The sequence below is a fragment of the Apiotrichum porosum genome (genome assembly GCF_003942205.1).
Source record: "Apiotrichum porosum strain DSM 27194 chromosome Unknown scaffold_12, whole genome shotgun sequence".
Classification (NCBI taxonomy): domain Eukaryota; kingdom Fungi; phylum Basidiomycota; class Tremellomycetes; order Trichosporonales; family Trichosporonaceae; genus Apiotrichum; species Apiotrichum porosum.
In genome coordinates this window covers 231,947-245,208 of record NW_021167119.1, presented here as the reverse complement: position 1 = coordinate 245,208, position 13,262 = coordinate 231,947, and the positions used below count along the sequence as shown (strand labels likewise).

Here is a 13,262-nt window from a genome sequence, read left to right as displayed (position 1 = left end):
ATAAGCCGAGAGAAACCCCACCATCCCCATGGGCCCCCATCACCACAGCAACGCCACCACCACCAATGACAGGTGACAACATCCACACCAACGCACTGTACAAAGGCGACGTCGACCAAGAGAAAGCACCTGGGTACCACCACCATGTTGAGGATGTAGACAGACAAAAGTTGCCCAATGATGGCCAGGACCGCCACTTGGCCGTCAAGATCCCTGACAGCCTCATTGGGCTCACCGACGACGAGGTCGACGTGATCGACCGAGCGGCGACGCGTAAGCTCGACATGCTCCTCATGCCGATTCTGTGCACGCTGTATATCCTCAACTATCTCGACAGGCAGAGTAAGTTGATGTGGCCGGGGGGAGGGAGGGAAGGGTGAAGCGGGAACGTCGTGTGGCGGGGCATGGGGTTTGAGTGCCCCCTTTTTCAGGAGCACCAGTCCTCTCGCACCTTGCGGTCGCTGCGGGACCCAAAAGGGTGACGAGAACGTGCTTGCGCGCGTCGTACCAGCCTAGTATGGGGCTCGAACCCATGACATTTTGATATCTTAACACAAGGGAGTAAGAGTCAAACTATCTACCGACTGATATAACCAGGCAGTGGTGGTGTTGGACGGTGTGGTGGTGGTATGGTGTTCAATCCAGGCTGACCTTTTAGACATCACCTCGGCCAAAATCGGCGGTCTCACCGCCGACCTGAACATGTCGACGTCTGACTTTGCCACTTGCGTTGCGGTCCTCTTTGCCGGATACAGTGAGCGCATGAAACCGCAAAGACTCGGGGCTTTCTGACGTGCGTGCCACAGTCTCTCTGCAAATCCCTTCCAACATGCTCGCCGGTCGCCTGTCCAAGCCTGGAGTCTACATCTGCTTTGCGTGCGCTTGCTGGGGTATCGTGTCGGCATGCACCGGAGCGGTCCAGTCCTACCCTGGCATGGTCGTCTGCCGCATGATCCTCGGGTTCACCGAGGCGGCCTTCTTCCCAGGCGCAGTCTTCCTCCTGTCCCAGTTCTACACCCGCAAGCAGCTCGCCCTGCGCACGGGAATTCTGTACTCGGGGTCGCAGGTCGGCAACGCGTTCGGTGGCTTATTCGCTCTTGCCTGCCTCCAACTCGACGGAGCTCATGGCCTGGAGGGCTGGCGCTGGCTGTTCATCATCGAAGGTGAGTCATGTGGCGGACGTGGATAGAAAATAAAAATTAACCGGAAAATATATTAAAAGGTGCCATGACCGTTGGGTTTGCCATCATTTTTGCCTTCTTCATCCCCAACAAGCCTGCGAACATGCGTTGGGTCAATCTCCAGGAGCGCGAGCGTCTCATGTACCGGCTGGAGGTGGACAGGGGCACTCAAGATGCAACGGAGGAAATTAGCACCCGCCACGCGTTTGTGATGGCCTTGACCGACGTGAGTGCCACAAATCCTTCGTTCCCCGTTGCTACTCTTCTTCAGTCGCTAACAGAGCAGAAAAAGGTGTGGCTCTTGGCCTTTACGATCTGGACCAACTGGATCGCTGCGGCAGTAACCAATTTCTTCGCGGTCGTCGTTCAGTCGTTGGGCTTTAACAGGACCACAACGCTCGCGATCACGGCTCCGCCGTACATTCTGTGCATCATCGTGATCGTCCTGGTCGGCTGGCACTCGGACAAGACCAACGAACGCACCTGGCATATTGTGGCCAGCATGAGCGTGTGTATTCTCGCCAACATTATTGCGCTTGCGACCCTCAACACTGGTGCTCGTTATTTCGCAATGATGATCATGCCTGGCTCGTTCTACGGCGCCACAATCGTCCTCCTCTCATGGATCAGCAGCTGCATCACGGGCCCAGCAGTCACGCGCGCCATTGCCATTGCCATGATCAATTCGTTTGGCAACTCGGCCAACATCTGGACGTCGTACCTCTACAGGCCGCCTCGCTACGTCTTGGCCTTCAGTGTCAACCTGGGCGCATCGATCGTTTGCATCCTACTCGTTTTGTGCATCAACCGATACCTGCGCCATCTCAATGCCCGGCTTGACCGTGGAGAGGACATTGGAAAGCACGGCCCGACGCTGGTTCAGAAGGAGGCCAACTACCGCTTTGCGTTGTAAATGTGGGAATTAAAGAACCTGGCGAGTGTCGGAAGTACGGCGCGTTGTTCCAAAGAAGTAATGTACAAGTGTTCTCCAAGCACTGTTCATTTGTTTACATTTTTGAAGGCATGTTGCACAGTAGCCACCATAGCGGCCATGCCCAAAAAATGGGCTGTGCTGACGAAAGAAGCGAAGGTCTAGGACCGCAGCGAGACCTACAGACGTGCCAACGTGCCAACAATGGGTAGAGTAAACGGACTTCTTGGGGATCGAACACTGTACATCCCTCCGGTCTCTTAACGTGTTGCACCTCGTCTCCCCGCCCCCGGTGCCGGTGCCGCGGATCTCCGGTTTCCGTCCCCCTCCTCGGCGATCGGCCTCCTCGTTTGACTGTTTTCGTCCCCACTTTAGTCCCCACTCGTCGCAAACTGAGGACGCATTGTCCACCCAATCATGCCAAAAGACTCCACCCCGTCCCCCTCGTCACTGCAATGTCACTGTGGACTAGCATTCACGCGTGTGGAGAACCTGCGCCGCCACCAGCGCACACGTACGTTTCACAACAAGCAGCTCTGCGCATGAGACTCTCTTACTGACTGTCGTCTTAGATGCCCAACCAGCCGTGCGTTCGATCCGTGACGGGTGTGTGTGCTGACTGCTGTGTAGCTCAAGTGTCCATCATGCCCCCGGACGTTTACTCGACCCGATGGGCTGAAGCGCCATATTGGCATCCACCGACCACGCAGCAACGCAACAGCTGATGGCGAGAGCGATGCTGTGACCCCGCACACGGGGACTGCTCCGGTTAGCACTCCAGAGGTCGCCTCGCACAGCTCAGCTCAGTCGTTGGTCTCACCGCCGTATGTCGCGGGCTTGCAAGACACCAGCTCGGCTATGCCCATGGTCGGTGGCAGCAACCTCCTTGACGGTCCTGTCGGTCCCCCGCAGCCTTCAAATAACGCTCCTGCACTCGCCTACTCCGGAACGCAGCAGGCAGCGCACAGTGTACACTCGGCCAACCACATGCTGAGGGATCTACTGGGCCAATCGCTGCTGGTGCCAGGGATGGCATCGAGCAATCCGCTTTCGTGGGGTGGGTTCATCACGTTTGCGGCAGCGCTGACATTAGATACCGGTCCCCTGTGGATTCTGCAAGACCAAGACCCGCTAGACTTTCTGAACGTGGGCACCGGGGCCACAGCAGTTGCCGGAGGCGATGGATCAGTGCCGAGCCTTGTACACGGCGGGGCCAGTCCTGAGCGCGTTCCTCCAGCCCCGCAGAGCCGAGTTCCCTCCCCACCAAACCCCGCGGCGTCCGACAACTGGCGTAAGTTGACAAGGGGAGATGTATGGAGCTCACGCGCACAGCAACAAATTATCAACCTAGGCTGCCCTTTGTTCTCGGTGCCGAAGGCCATATCGAAGAGGTCACGAAGAATCCGCTTCATGACCCGTACCTCCGCAGGTGGGAGCAATTCTGGATCGACGACGAGATATACGACAGAGTCAAGAGTACACTTCGTACGTTGGCTAATGCTTCTATGGCTGACGCTCCAAGGTCCAGTACTCAGTATCCTTGACCCCAGCGGTTCGTTCATAATGCCGTCGTCTCTTTGGACTGTCAACACCTTGATAAGCCGTGCGTTGCGTCGTTGTGGACCCCACCAGCTGACTCCTCGCAGTCTATTTTGCACAGTTCTACCCCCAACTGCCAATCCTGCATCTCCCGTAAGACCTTGCCGCGCCAGCTGCGACCCACAGGCCCGCTGACTTTCAGAACCTTCTCGCCCGCCAAAGCGCCGCCGCTCCTCATCGCCGGTTTCATGTGTATCGGTGCTTTCCTATCCAAGCTACCTGGTGCGAGAGCGTTCGCAGTCGACCTAATCGAGCTCATCCGCCGCACTATAGGCGCACTGTTCGAAATGGACAGTATGAACGTGAGGTCTGCAACCCGAGAGATATCACTCATACCCCCAGCTTCGCAACGCGGAACTCATACACGTGTCCCTTCTTACCTCCTTTGCAGCCTTGTGGTCGGGGCACCAGCGGTCCTTTGAGCTTGGAGAGCTGTCGCGTGGTCTGATTGCCAACGTGAGTGACTGGGGCTCATCGGCGGGGGGTTTGCTCACTCCTCTCAGCTGTGCAGAAAGGTTCGGCTGCTTGATGCGCCAATCGACATGCGTGAGCTCATAGAACACCTATCCGTGTCGACAGTAGAGCAGCGGTGGTCGTTTTGGATTGAGGCCGAGTCTCGTAAACGGCTCGGTCTCGCCATCCATCTACTCGACATGCTCTTCCCCCTGTTTTTCGATACGCCGGCCCATCTCTCACATGGTGAAATGGTGGATACCGTACTGCCCTGCGACGAGCGATTCTGGGAGGCCCAGACTGCCACGGAGTGGGTTGGGCTCGTGGGTGTGGCACTCATTCCGCCTGCTCCCCTGTTCTGCCCTACGTGAGTACATTTCGCTGCCATGGTGGCTGACAGCAGTTTGACTGGCATTCTCGTACCGCGATCAACGGACAACCCGCCACCGCCAGTCCGATACCTCAACCCGTTTTGCCAACTGATCATCGTCCAGGCCTTGCACCACCATATCTGGGAGTTCCGGTCCCAGTACGCAGTGTACCGGTCGATGGGCATTTCGGTGTCGATATGGCAGGGGGAGGCTCATGACCGTGAGCTGTCGGTCGGGTTTGCGGGGCATCAAGTGGTGAGTGTTCCTGGCTACCGCTCCGGTTTGTCACAGGCTTACCATCGCGTAGTGGCTTCGGGAAGCACTGGATTCTTGGCACGATGTTTATTACGATGAAGGAGACGGGCCCATGCACACTGCCGCCAAGGTGCTGTATCACATCGGGTGCATGGCCCTGCGCGTCCAGCTGCGCGACCTGTACAAAGTTGCTGGCAGTGAGTTGATTTAAGCGTCGAGTGAAAGAAAGCAGCTGACATGATTTCAGAACACGGTGTGAACAGCTCACTGTCAGCGCTCCCACCCCTACGCCGGTGGGCGGTAACGGCCGAGGCGAGCGTGGCAGTCCGGCACGCCATCGCCGCCCTCAAGGTCCTCGACTTTCCTCACCCGACCGACAACATCTATGGCCCCACCTCGGCGTTCATCTCCATCCTCTGCCTCGGTGCCTTTGTGGCATTTTCCGAGCAACAAGGGGAGATCAACATCGAGCTGTGTGAATTAATGGGCACGTCCATGCCTCTGACTGCGACCGATGTCTTCAAGGCTGGAACTGCATACCTCGCAAGCTGTAAAGAGTGGCGCATCTCCACGGCGCTGGCTCTCGTCCTGGCCAAGATGACCGAGCAAGACTTGTCCGCAACTCCCTAGGGCGTAGTACCTGTACATGTAGATGTAGTTTACATATGTATTCATGACTAATTGTCTCCAGCATCTCTGTGGGGGTCCCATTTGGTGCACGTTGATGTGTTGGTGTTCACCGACGCTCTCATCTGAAGTGAGGTCGGAAATTACCAAACACGATGGGGATTACCTATGTGTGACCTGGGTGCCCTCCAACACGCGGAACGTGGGCGCTACCAGGCATCACTGATCCACGGCGCGCTGGACGGTGCTTCTAAAGCGACATACATTGCATCTAACGACTTTCAACACATCTCAGCCAAAAACCCCAATCATGTCACAATATCGTTTGCGTTTGACCCGTCCGTATTACAGAGCAATCTCGGCAGTCCACTCGACGTCGCGGGCATTGCGGCAGAGTGACACGGTCCACTTTCCGGGGGCAATCTCCCAGCCGCTGCCGTTCCAGCTCTCAAACTCGCGCTTGTCGATCGAGAGGGTGAGAGTGTGCGACGCGCCAGCCTCGAGCTGCGGAGTCTTGCCGAACGCGGCGAGCTTGCGGGTGCCGCCGGGAGGCGAGAGGTACAGCTGCACGACGTCGCGGCCGGCCGCGGTTCCCGAGTTGGTCACGGTCGTGGTGACGACGGCGGCGGCGGGGTCGCTCGATACGAGCTTGCTGGCCGACCAGTCAAAGTCGGTGTACGACAGGCCGTAGCCGAAGGCTGTGGGGTGAGCATGTGTATGACCATGCAGGGAGGAATAAACTTACGGTAGGCTGGCTCGACGCCGTTCTTCTCGTACGACCTGTAGCCGAACTCGATGTCCTCTGTGTACACGAGGCGACCGTCCACCTCGTTGGTGAAGGACTCGTAGGACGCGTGGTCCTCGAGGCGCTTGGGGAAGGTCATGCTCAGGCGGCCGCTGGGGTTGGCGTCGCCGAAGAGAGTGTCGGCGATAGCTGCAGTGTTAGACCATGTACGTTTCACGGGGAAACTCACCATTGCCGCCCTCCATGCCGCCGAGGAAGGCCTGGACGATACCGTGGATCGACTCGCAGAATTCGAGGTCGATGGCGGAGCCGGACTGGTTGACGAGGACGACGTCGCTGCGAACAGCGAGGACGGCCTTGACGAGCTTCTCCTGGCTACGGGGGAGGTGGATGTCCGCGCGGTCCGAGCCCTCGCTCTCCCACTCGCCGTTGAGGCCAGTGAAGAGCACGACCTGGTCGGCCGAGCGGGCAATCTCGACGGCACCAGCAATCTCAGCGTCCTCGTCAATGACCTCGGTGAGGCCGAGGTTGAGGCCCTGGGGAGCGGGCTCGAAGCCCTCGGCGGTCTTGGACTGCGACACCACCTTGATGGTGAAGGTCTTACCCGCGGTGAGGTCGAGCTCGAAGCGCTCCTCGTAGTCGAAGCGGTTGAAGATGAACTGCTCGGTGGACATGTGGGCGGGAGTAAAGGTGGCGAGGCTCTTGCCGTCGACGAAGATCTCGGTGGTGCCGACGGCAAAGACGCCGAGCACGTAACGACCGGTGGTCGGGGCAGTCACCTCGCACTCGAGCTCGATGGTGAACTGGTCGCCAAGGGCGGGGATCTTCTCGTCCAGAAGAGAGAAGGCCGACTTTTCGCGCTTGCCCTGGTAAACGGGCTTCTCCTCGCCCTTGTTGAAGAGCGTAAACTGAATGGAGCTGGCAAGGCGCTTGTCAACCACGGGGACGATGCGCCAGATGGGAACACCAGCGTGGTGGGTAACCTCCACCTCGGGGGCGGCCTTGCGAATGGTCTCGAGGGGGATGGTACGGTAGGGAGGCTCGACGGACGCTGAACCACCACCGCAGAGGGTCGGGTTCTGGGCAAAGTATCCGATGACGGCGAGCTTAGAGCCCGGAGTCTTGCGAAGGGGCAGGACGTTCTGGTCGTTGCGCAGGAGCACAAGACCCTCGGTAGCGGCCTGGCGGGCCACCTCCATGCGGTGGGTGTTGTTGTCGAACGGACGCTCCTCGGGACGGTTGAGAGGGGGGTTGGTCTGCTTGATCCATTGGAGCATGCGCTGGACTGCGCGGTCGACCACCTCCTCGCTGACCTCGCCCTTGGCGAGGGCTCCAGGAAGCTGGCGACGGCGATGCACGGGGAAGGGCATCTCCAGGTCCATGCCGGCAGTAAGCGACCTGACGCCATCCCTATACATTAGCACTGTGCACCATGGCAAGTCAAAAAGGACGGAAAGACTCACTTCGTACCGAACCAGTCGCTCATGACCATACCCTCGAATCCAAACTCCTCGCGAACGATGCGGATCACCTCGTCGTGCTCCGAGCACGGCTTGCCATTCTGTAATCGAGTCAGCAACGAAGAATCATCTCACTGCCCTTTATGAACTCACCAAGTCGTTGTAAGCTGTCATGACCGACCAGGGCTGAGCCTCCTTGATGATGATCTCCCATGTGCGGAGATACACCTCGCGGAGCGCCTTCTCGGAGATCTCCACGTCGTAGAGCTTGCGGCGAGTCTCCCTCTCATTGCACACGAGATGCTTGACACAGGTTCCAACACCAGTGCTCTGAATACCTGCTGGTTAGCATTGGACAAGACGCAAAAACGCTTACCCTTGACGTATGCTGCGGCAATGACGGCAGTGTGAATGGGGTCCTCGGAGTAGCACTCAAAGTTGCGGCCGCCGCGAGGGTCGCGGTGCAGGTTGACGGTGGGTGCGAGCAGAGTCTGCACGGACTTGAGCTTGCACTCGTGTCCCAGCTCGACGCCGACAGACTCGATGAGGTCGGGGTTCCAGGTCGAAGCGAGGGAGGACGAGTTGGGGAAGACGGCAGACGACAGCGCGTCGAACATGAGCTGACCGCGGCATCCTAGACCACACCGTCAGCGTTACAGCCCACTGACAGTCCGTGGGCGATACGTACCAGAGGGGCCGTCCGAGACCTTGACCGAGGGGATGCCGAGGCGCTGGATCTCGGCGGTGTCGCAGAAAGTGCGGCCAGACAGGAGAGAGATCTTCTCGTCGAGAGTGAGCTTTGACACAGCCGCAGAGGGCGCGGGTGCGTCGGCAATGGCGATAGGTGACATGATGTCGAGCCGAGGTTGGAAAGTAGCTTTGGGAGAGAATGGGTTAGTCAAACAGGACAAGTTGTGGTCTATATCAGCCGACCCGTCCTCGGTTCACCACCGTCCCCCCCAGCGACAATCACCCGGAACGCGGTCCTGCCGTGTCCGTGATCAGATCGGTCTACACCCCGGTCGTCACTCGAAATCCACCGAGAAGACCCCGTCTGTAAGAAATGCCCAGAGAGAGATGAGCCGTACCGCGGCTGATGGATAACCGTGTCGAGGAGACCCCGGTCGAGAACAATGAGTGCGGGGAGGAGACATGAGGACGACGAGGACGACGAGGACGACGAGGACGATGAGGACGTCTGCGGGACGCTGCGGCCATCCGCCACAAGACGGCGTATGCTGCTTTGGAGGGGAGGGCCGGATAAATGGGGACGGCTTTTTGGCAGGATCTTCCGAATTGCCTCCGGGGTCAACTCGCGCCGATCCCCCGTGTTGACCGAAGATACCCCGCACGGGTGGGTGTGCATGTGGCTCGGTGTCCTGTGGGGCTGTGGCAGACGTCGCCACGACTGCGGCGCGATCGTAATCGTCGTTGCACAGAGCCTGCGCCGGGCCTCTACACCGAGGATGTCGGAAAGGTAACCGACACGTATTCCCGGGCGATTGCCGCGTTCGCAGCCGGGTATTGGAAGGACTATCTGGGGAACATTGACGGGGCCTTGTCTCTGTCTGGAAAGAGGGGCACGGCAGTCGGCAGTCTGTCTGCGACAGGCTAACCTACGGCGACCAAATGAACACGGCAACTAAACCGATAGTAAGGTCTGGCTTTGGCTGTGTGCGTTGCTGCGCCGAGTGTTGGGCCGGGTGTTGAGGGCTCTGGAAGTGGCGAACTTGGACAGTTCGGAGAGCTGGATATGAGGCAGCCTACACGTGGTGGTCTACCGATTCTGCCACACGAGTGCCTCGGTGGGTACGGCCCTAAAGAATTCGATAATCGCATATGAGATAGAGTTCAAGCCGCATTTAGGCGGGTCAATACGGTTGTGAGGGTACGAACATGTCTGGGTCGACATCGTCTTCGGCCTTAGTCCGATTGTGGCTGGCGTTAGCAGGGCTTCAGTGCTCATACGCTTCAACGTTGCTTTCGATTGTAAAGAGAAGAAAGTACATGTCCCATAGGTATGACAAGGGGTTCGCCGCACGAGCTGCTTATAGCCCGAATATAATGATCAAGTGTGAATCCTATGTCGCCCAGTGGCAGTGGCTAGTGCCACAGATGACAGTATCCAACACTTGGATTCTCCCTGTTTGTCACACCACAATGTAACGACCCTCTAACGACGTAGATAAGGATAGCGACGTTGGAGAAGATGTAAGCGACCCATACACGCCAAGCCTAACCCCACACCACGCTAAACACTATCATCCCTGACATCTGAGATACTTATACACAAAACCTGAACTACTGTCGATGTGCACACACATTCCATTAACTGAACATCCCTGTACATCCCATAAGGCTACTGACTACCATGTATGGCAAACTTCTTCTTCCCTTCTGATCCCCGTGTAACAACACCTACTCCTATTCTGCACATCGTCCGTCCAGCCCCACATCACGCTCTTCTTCCTTCCGCCACAAAGAATTACTTGCGAAAAGATGGGCAAACTAGGCGTGTCCCTGGCCCTGGGCGTGGCTCACAATCTCCTCGTGCTGGAGGACAGCCGTGTCGGTCTTCTCGAAATGACGGGCAGGGGTCTTGTTCTCGTACAGAAGGTCGATCTCGGCGGCGGCTGGGTAAGGGTCAGTTTGGGATCGGGGTGGGGCAACACCTGCAATACACGTACTGCGGTTGCGAGTCTCGGGGACGTAGGCGTAGCCAAAGGCAATGACGAAGATTTCGAGACCGGCGAAGCTGGATTGGTGTCAGACCAACGACTGGAAGCGAGGAGGGACCCGTGGTGGGGTGGGGGAACTCACATGAGGGCGGTCTTGGAACCAAGGTTGCCGGGGGCCTGGAAGACGTAAGGGACCATGAGGTTGAAGCCGCAGACGAGAACATTGTTGCAGAACATGGACAGGGCCTGGGTCTTTGCGCGCAGGCGGAACGAAGAGATTTCGTTCATCAAAGTGTAAGCCGGCGAGTTGGTGGCAAAGACCTGGGTCGAGATACCGAGGTTGAGCAGAATGGCAAGCGCCCAGCCAGCACCCGTCGACTTGGCCCATCCCAGTCCACCGACGGCGGCGAGAATGCCCATGTGGAAAATGTTGCCGTACACAAAGACATTGCGACGGCCGACGCTCTCGAGAATGTAGCCGGTGAAGATGCTCATAAGAGCGGAGAGAGCGACGAGAGAAATGGAAATAGAGAAGACAATGTCAAAGTTGATGCCGAGCTGAGAAAGGAAGTAGAGACCTTGGCCGAGGAATGATGCCTGCGCCGTTGTCAGTATTGTGAAGACTTCAAGTGAGCACAGCTTAGACTTACTCCGCCGAACGCCTGGGAGACCCAGAGACCAATAGTGGTGAAGGTACGGTTGCGGTCGATAGGGTTGGAAACGAGGTCCGCCCAGTGGGAGGCGCCATAGTGAGTGTGTGCGAGCTGCTCGACGGCGACAGTCTGCTGGACGACAGCGAGACGAGCTTGGGTGTGCCTGTCCTTGGGGCCGTTGAGCCTGGCGATCATCTTGAGCGCAATGTCGGGCCTGCCCTTCTTGACGGCATACACAGGCGAGTCGGCAGCGAAGATGACAGTCACAATGGTAAGGCCGGGGAAAAGGAACTGCACCGCAAAGAGGAGGCGCCACGAGTTCCATCCGTTGTCGATGTGGCCGATGCCCATGTAGCCAACCGTAAGGCCGAGCACGACTGACGACTTGTCAGCTCGAGTACACTCAGCCATTGTAAAGTAAACTCACGACCAAAGTTGGACATGAGGCCGACCAGACAAGACATGGGAGCCCTGAGCTTGATGCCCACACTCTCGGAAATGAAGTTGTTGGCGCTGACGATGAAGATGCCCATCGGAATACCACCGAGCATCTGGAGAGTCGAGGTCAGCATTGATGCTATGCTACAGTACCTCCATCGATAGGGACTTACCTTTCCAAACAGGAGCATGATGCTGTTGACAGCAAAGCACTGGAGGGCAACCGGGAAAAACATGCACACGCTGGCCACCAAGATGACCCTGCGCGGGCCCCAGCGGTCTACCAGTGAACCAGTCATGGCGTTACCAAAGGCCATGCCCAAGTAGAGGAAGGCTCCCCAAAGAGACAGCCACAAACTATGCGTCTAGTTAGCCCCCTGCGCCCTCGCGAAAATGTGTGTGTGTGGGGGCAGTGACCAACTCACGAAGGAATAGCAAGCGAGCCAGCAGCAGTGGGCTCGCCAAACTTGATCAGGAACGCGCCCATGGCACCAGCGATACCGTTGGCACCACTGTCGTAACCCTGTCCGATACTACAGCGAGTGTAAGCAATGTTGAACGACCACTTTGTTGTTGCCACCACTTGGGTATGGGGCAGAAAAGGCTCACCAAGCGATAAGGTACGGCATGGTGTGAAGGACCTGGCGCCAGTTGGTCTTCAAGGTGCCTGTGCGGTGATGAGCCCTGGACCAAATAAACCTCGTCCATGACTGGTGGTGTCACTCACGCCAGTTTGACCACGTCTTCTCCTCCTCGAGCAGGTCATAGCCTTCAGCAACGAGCGCGTAGGTCGGAGCATCGGGGTAGTCCTTGAGGTTGTCGGGGAAGAAGATGGTCTTGCCCTGGATGGCGTTCTCGACAAAGTTGTCTTCGTGCTTGAGGTCCATGTCGAGAGAGGTGTCGCTCTTGCTGTCGGGCTTCATTGCTGGAGGGGAAGTGGTAAAGGAGTGTGGATGTGTGGCGTGTCTTTAAGAGTGACAACAAAGCGTCGGCCTAAGTAGTAGTCGCTACAGGTAATCAGACAGGGTATCTAGTCAAGAGTAAGGGCGAGGACGAGGAGGAACATCGTTGCACCCCCACCCACCTGACTGTGCAAGGGGAGGACAAGGTGGAGGAAGGGTTGGTGGATCCGGGGCCAATGTTCGATCCGGGGGACAATGTGAGCAAAAATGTGAGGACGCGAGGACGGCTCAGGGGCTCCGGAACGAACGGAACATCGGAGGTAGGTGCCCCGGCGCGGGGTCCTGTGGGGTGCCGCCGAGGACAACATGGGAACAGTATGGGGGACGACTCTGGGGCTTGGTCCGGGTATTGGAGCACCTACGTCCTTCACCTCTTCTGCCTGCTCCTGCGACGCTGCGTCCTCATGTCGCGAGGACGGGAGATCAATATGCCGTTCGGTTTTGAACAAGGCCCACCGATTCCACCGACCTTCTGACGGAAAGGACGAGAGATTCACCGGCTCATCTCATCCCTCACACGACCGACCACCCGATCTCGTCCTCATAGCACACTATGCAGCACTGTCGGCGTCGGGAACCCACCCCCTCCATACGCCTTTCTCGCGTACTCTGGCCCCATGGTAAGGCCACAAACGTCTCTACTGCATCTCGTCTTGTGGTGTCGAGGACGACAGCCACAGCGGGGACGGATCTCAGGATCATGCAGCGCCGCGGAGGCGGCATGTGACCGGCAACCATACCCGATTCAAGGAGGCAGTGCGCGGTGGCTGGCCAGGCCTGCCAAGGACAAGGACCAAGGACGACACTTGGGCAAGGATGACGGACGTGGCAGACATGTGGGCTGTTGGGCAGTGACGAAGCGGTTGCGCTGCTCGTGAGACGAAAACACAAGCCGTTCGAACCGTTGCC

General features: G+C 57.9%; 4 protein-coding genes across 4 annotated transcripts; 2 read left to right on the top strand and 2 right to left on the bottom strand.

The window, feature by feature from the left end:
* Positions 1–65: 65 nt before the first annotated feature.
* Positions 66–2,094, top strand: EHS24_002125 (uncharacterized protein; the record flags this gene model as incomplete). The annotated part of the gene is made up of 5 exons (XM_028617869.1): positions 66–342; positions 659–754; positions 807–1,163; positions 1,223–1,407; positions 1,468–2,094. 5 exons carry the CDS (start codon positions 66–68, stop codon positions 2,092–2,094), a joined length of 1,542 nt encoding a protein of 513 aa, XP_028473547.1.
* A 435-nt stretch (positions 2,095–2,529) lies between these two features.
* Positions 2,530–5,420, top strand: EHS24_002124 (uncharacterized protein; the record flags this gene model as incomplete). The annotated part of the gene is made up of 13 exons (XM_028617868.1): positions 2,530–2,626; positions 2,685–2,698; positions 2,743–3,169; positions 3,206–3,403; positions 3,445–3,597; positions 3,635–3,715; positions 3,759–3,804; positions 3,854–4,013; positions 4,054–4,167; positions 4,215–4,531; positions 4,568–4,790; positions 4,843–4,987; positions 5,038–5,420. 13 exons carry the CDS (start codon positions 2,530–2,532, stop codon positions 5,418–5,420), a joined length of 2,358 nt encoding a protein of 785 aa, XP_028473546.1.
* Positions 5,421–5,762: 342 nt separating this feature from the next.
* On the bottom strand, positions 5,763–8,473 carry EHS24_002123 (uncharacterized protein; the record flags this gene model as incomplete). Its single annotated transcript, XM_028617867.1, has 7 exons — positions 5,763–6,115; positions 6,163–6,351; positions 6,392–7,572; positions 7,626–7,723; positions 7,776–7,960; positions 7,999–8,256; positions 8,311–8,473. The coding sequence occupies 7 exons, from the start codon at positions 8,471–8,473 to the stop codon at positions 5,763–5,765; spliced, it is 2,427 nt and encodes an 808-aa protein (XP_028473545.1).
* A 1,657-nt stretch (positions 8,474–10,130) lies between these two features.
* EHS24_002122 (uncharacterized protein) lies at positions 10,131–12,314 on the bottom strand (the record flags this gene model as incomplete). Its single annotated transcript, XM_028617866.1, has 9 exons — positions 10,131–10,255; positions 10,310–10,377; positions 10,443–10,897; positions 10,951–11,330; positions 11,381–11,504; positions 11,565–11,748; positions 11,817–11,924; positions 12,001–12,058; positions 12,119–12,314. 9 exons carry the CDS (start codon positions 12,312–12,314, stop codon positions 10,131–10,133), a joined length of 1,698 nt encoding a protein of 565 aa, XP_028473544.1.
* Between the last annotated feature and the right edge of the window lie 948 nt (positions 12,315–13,262).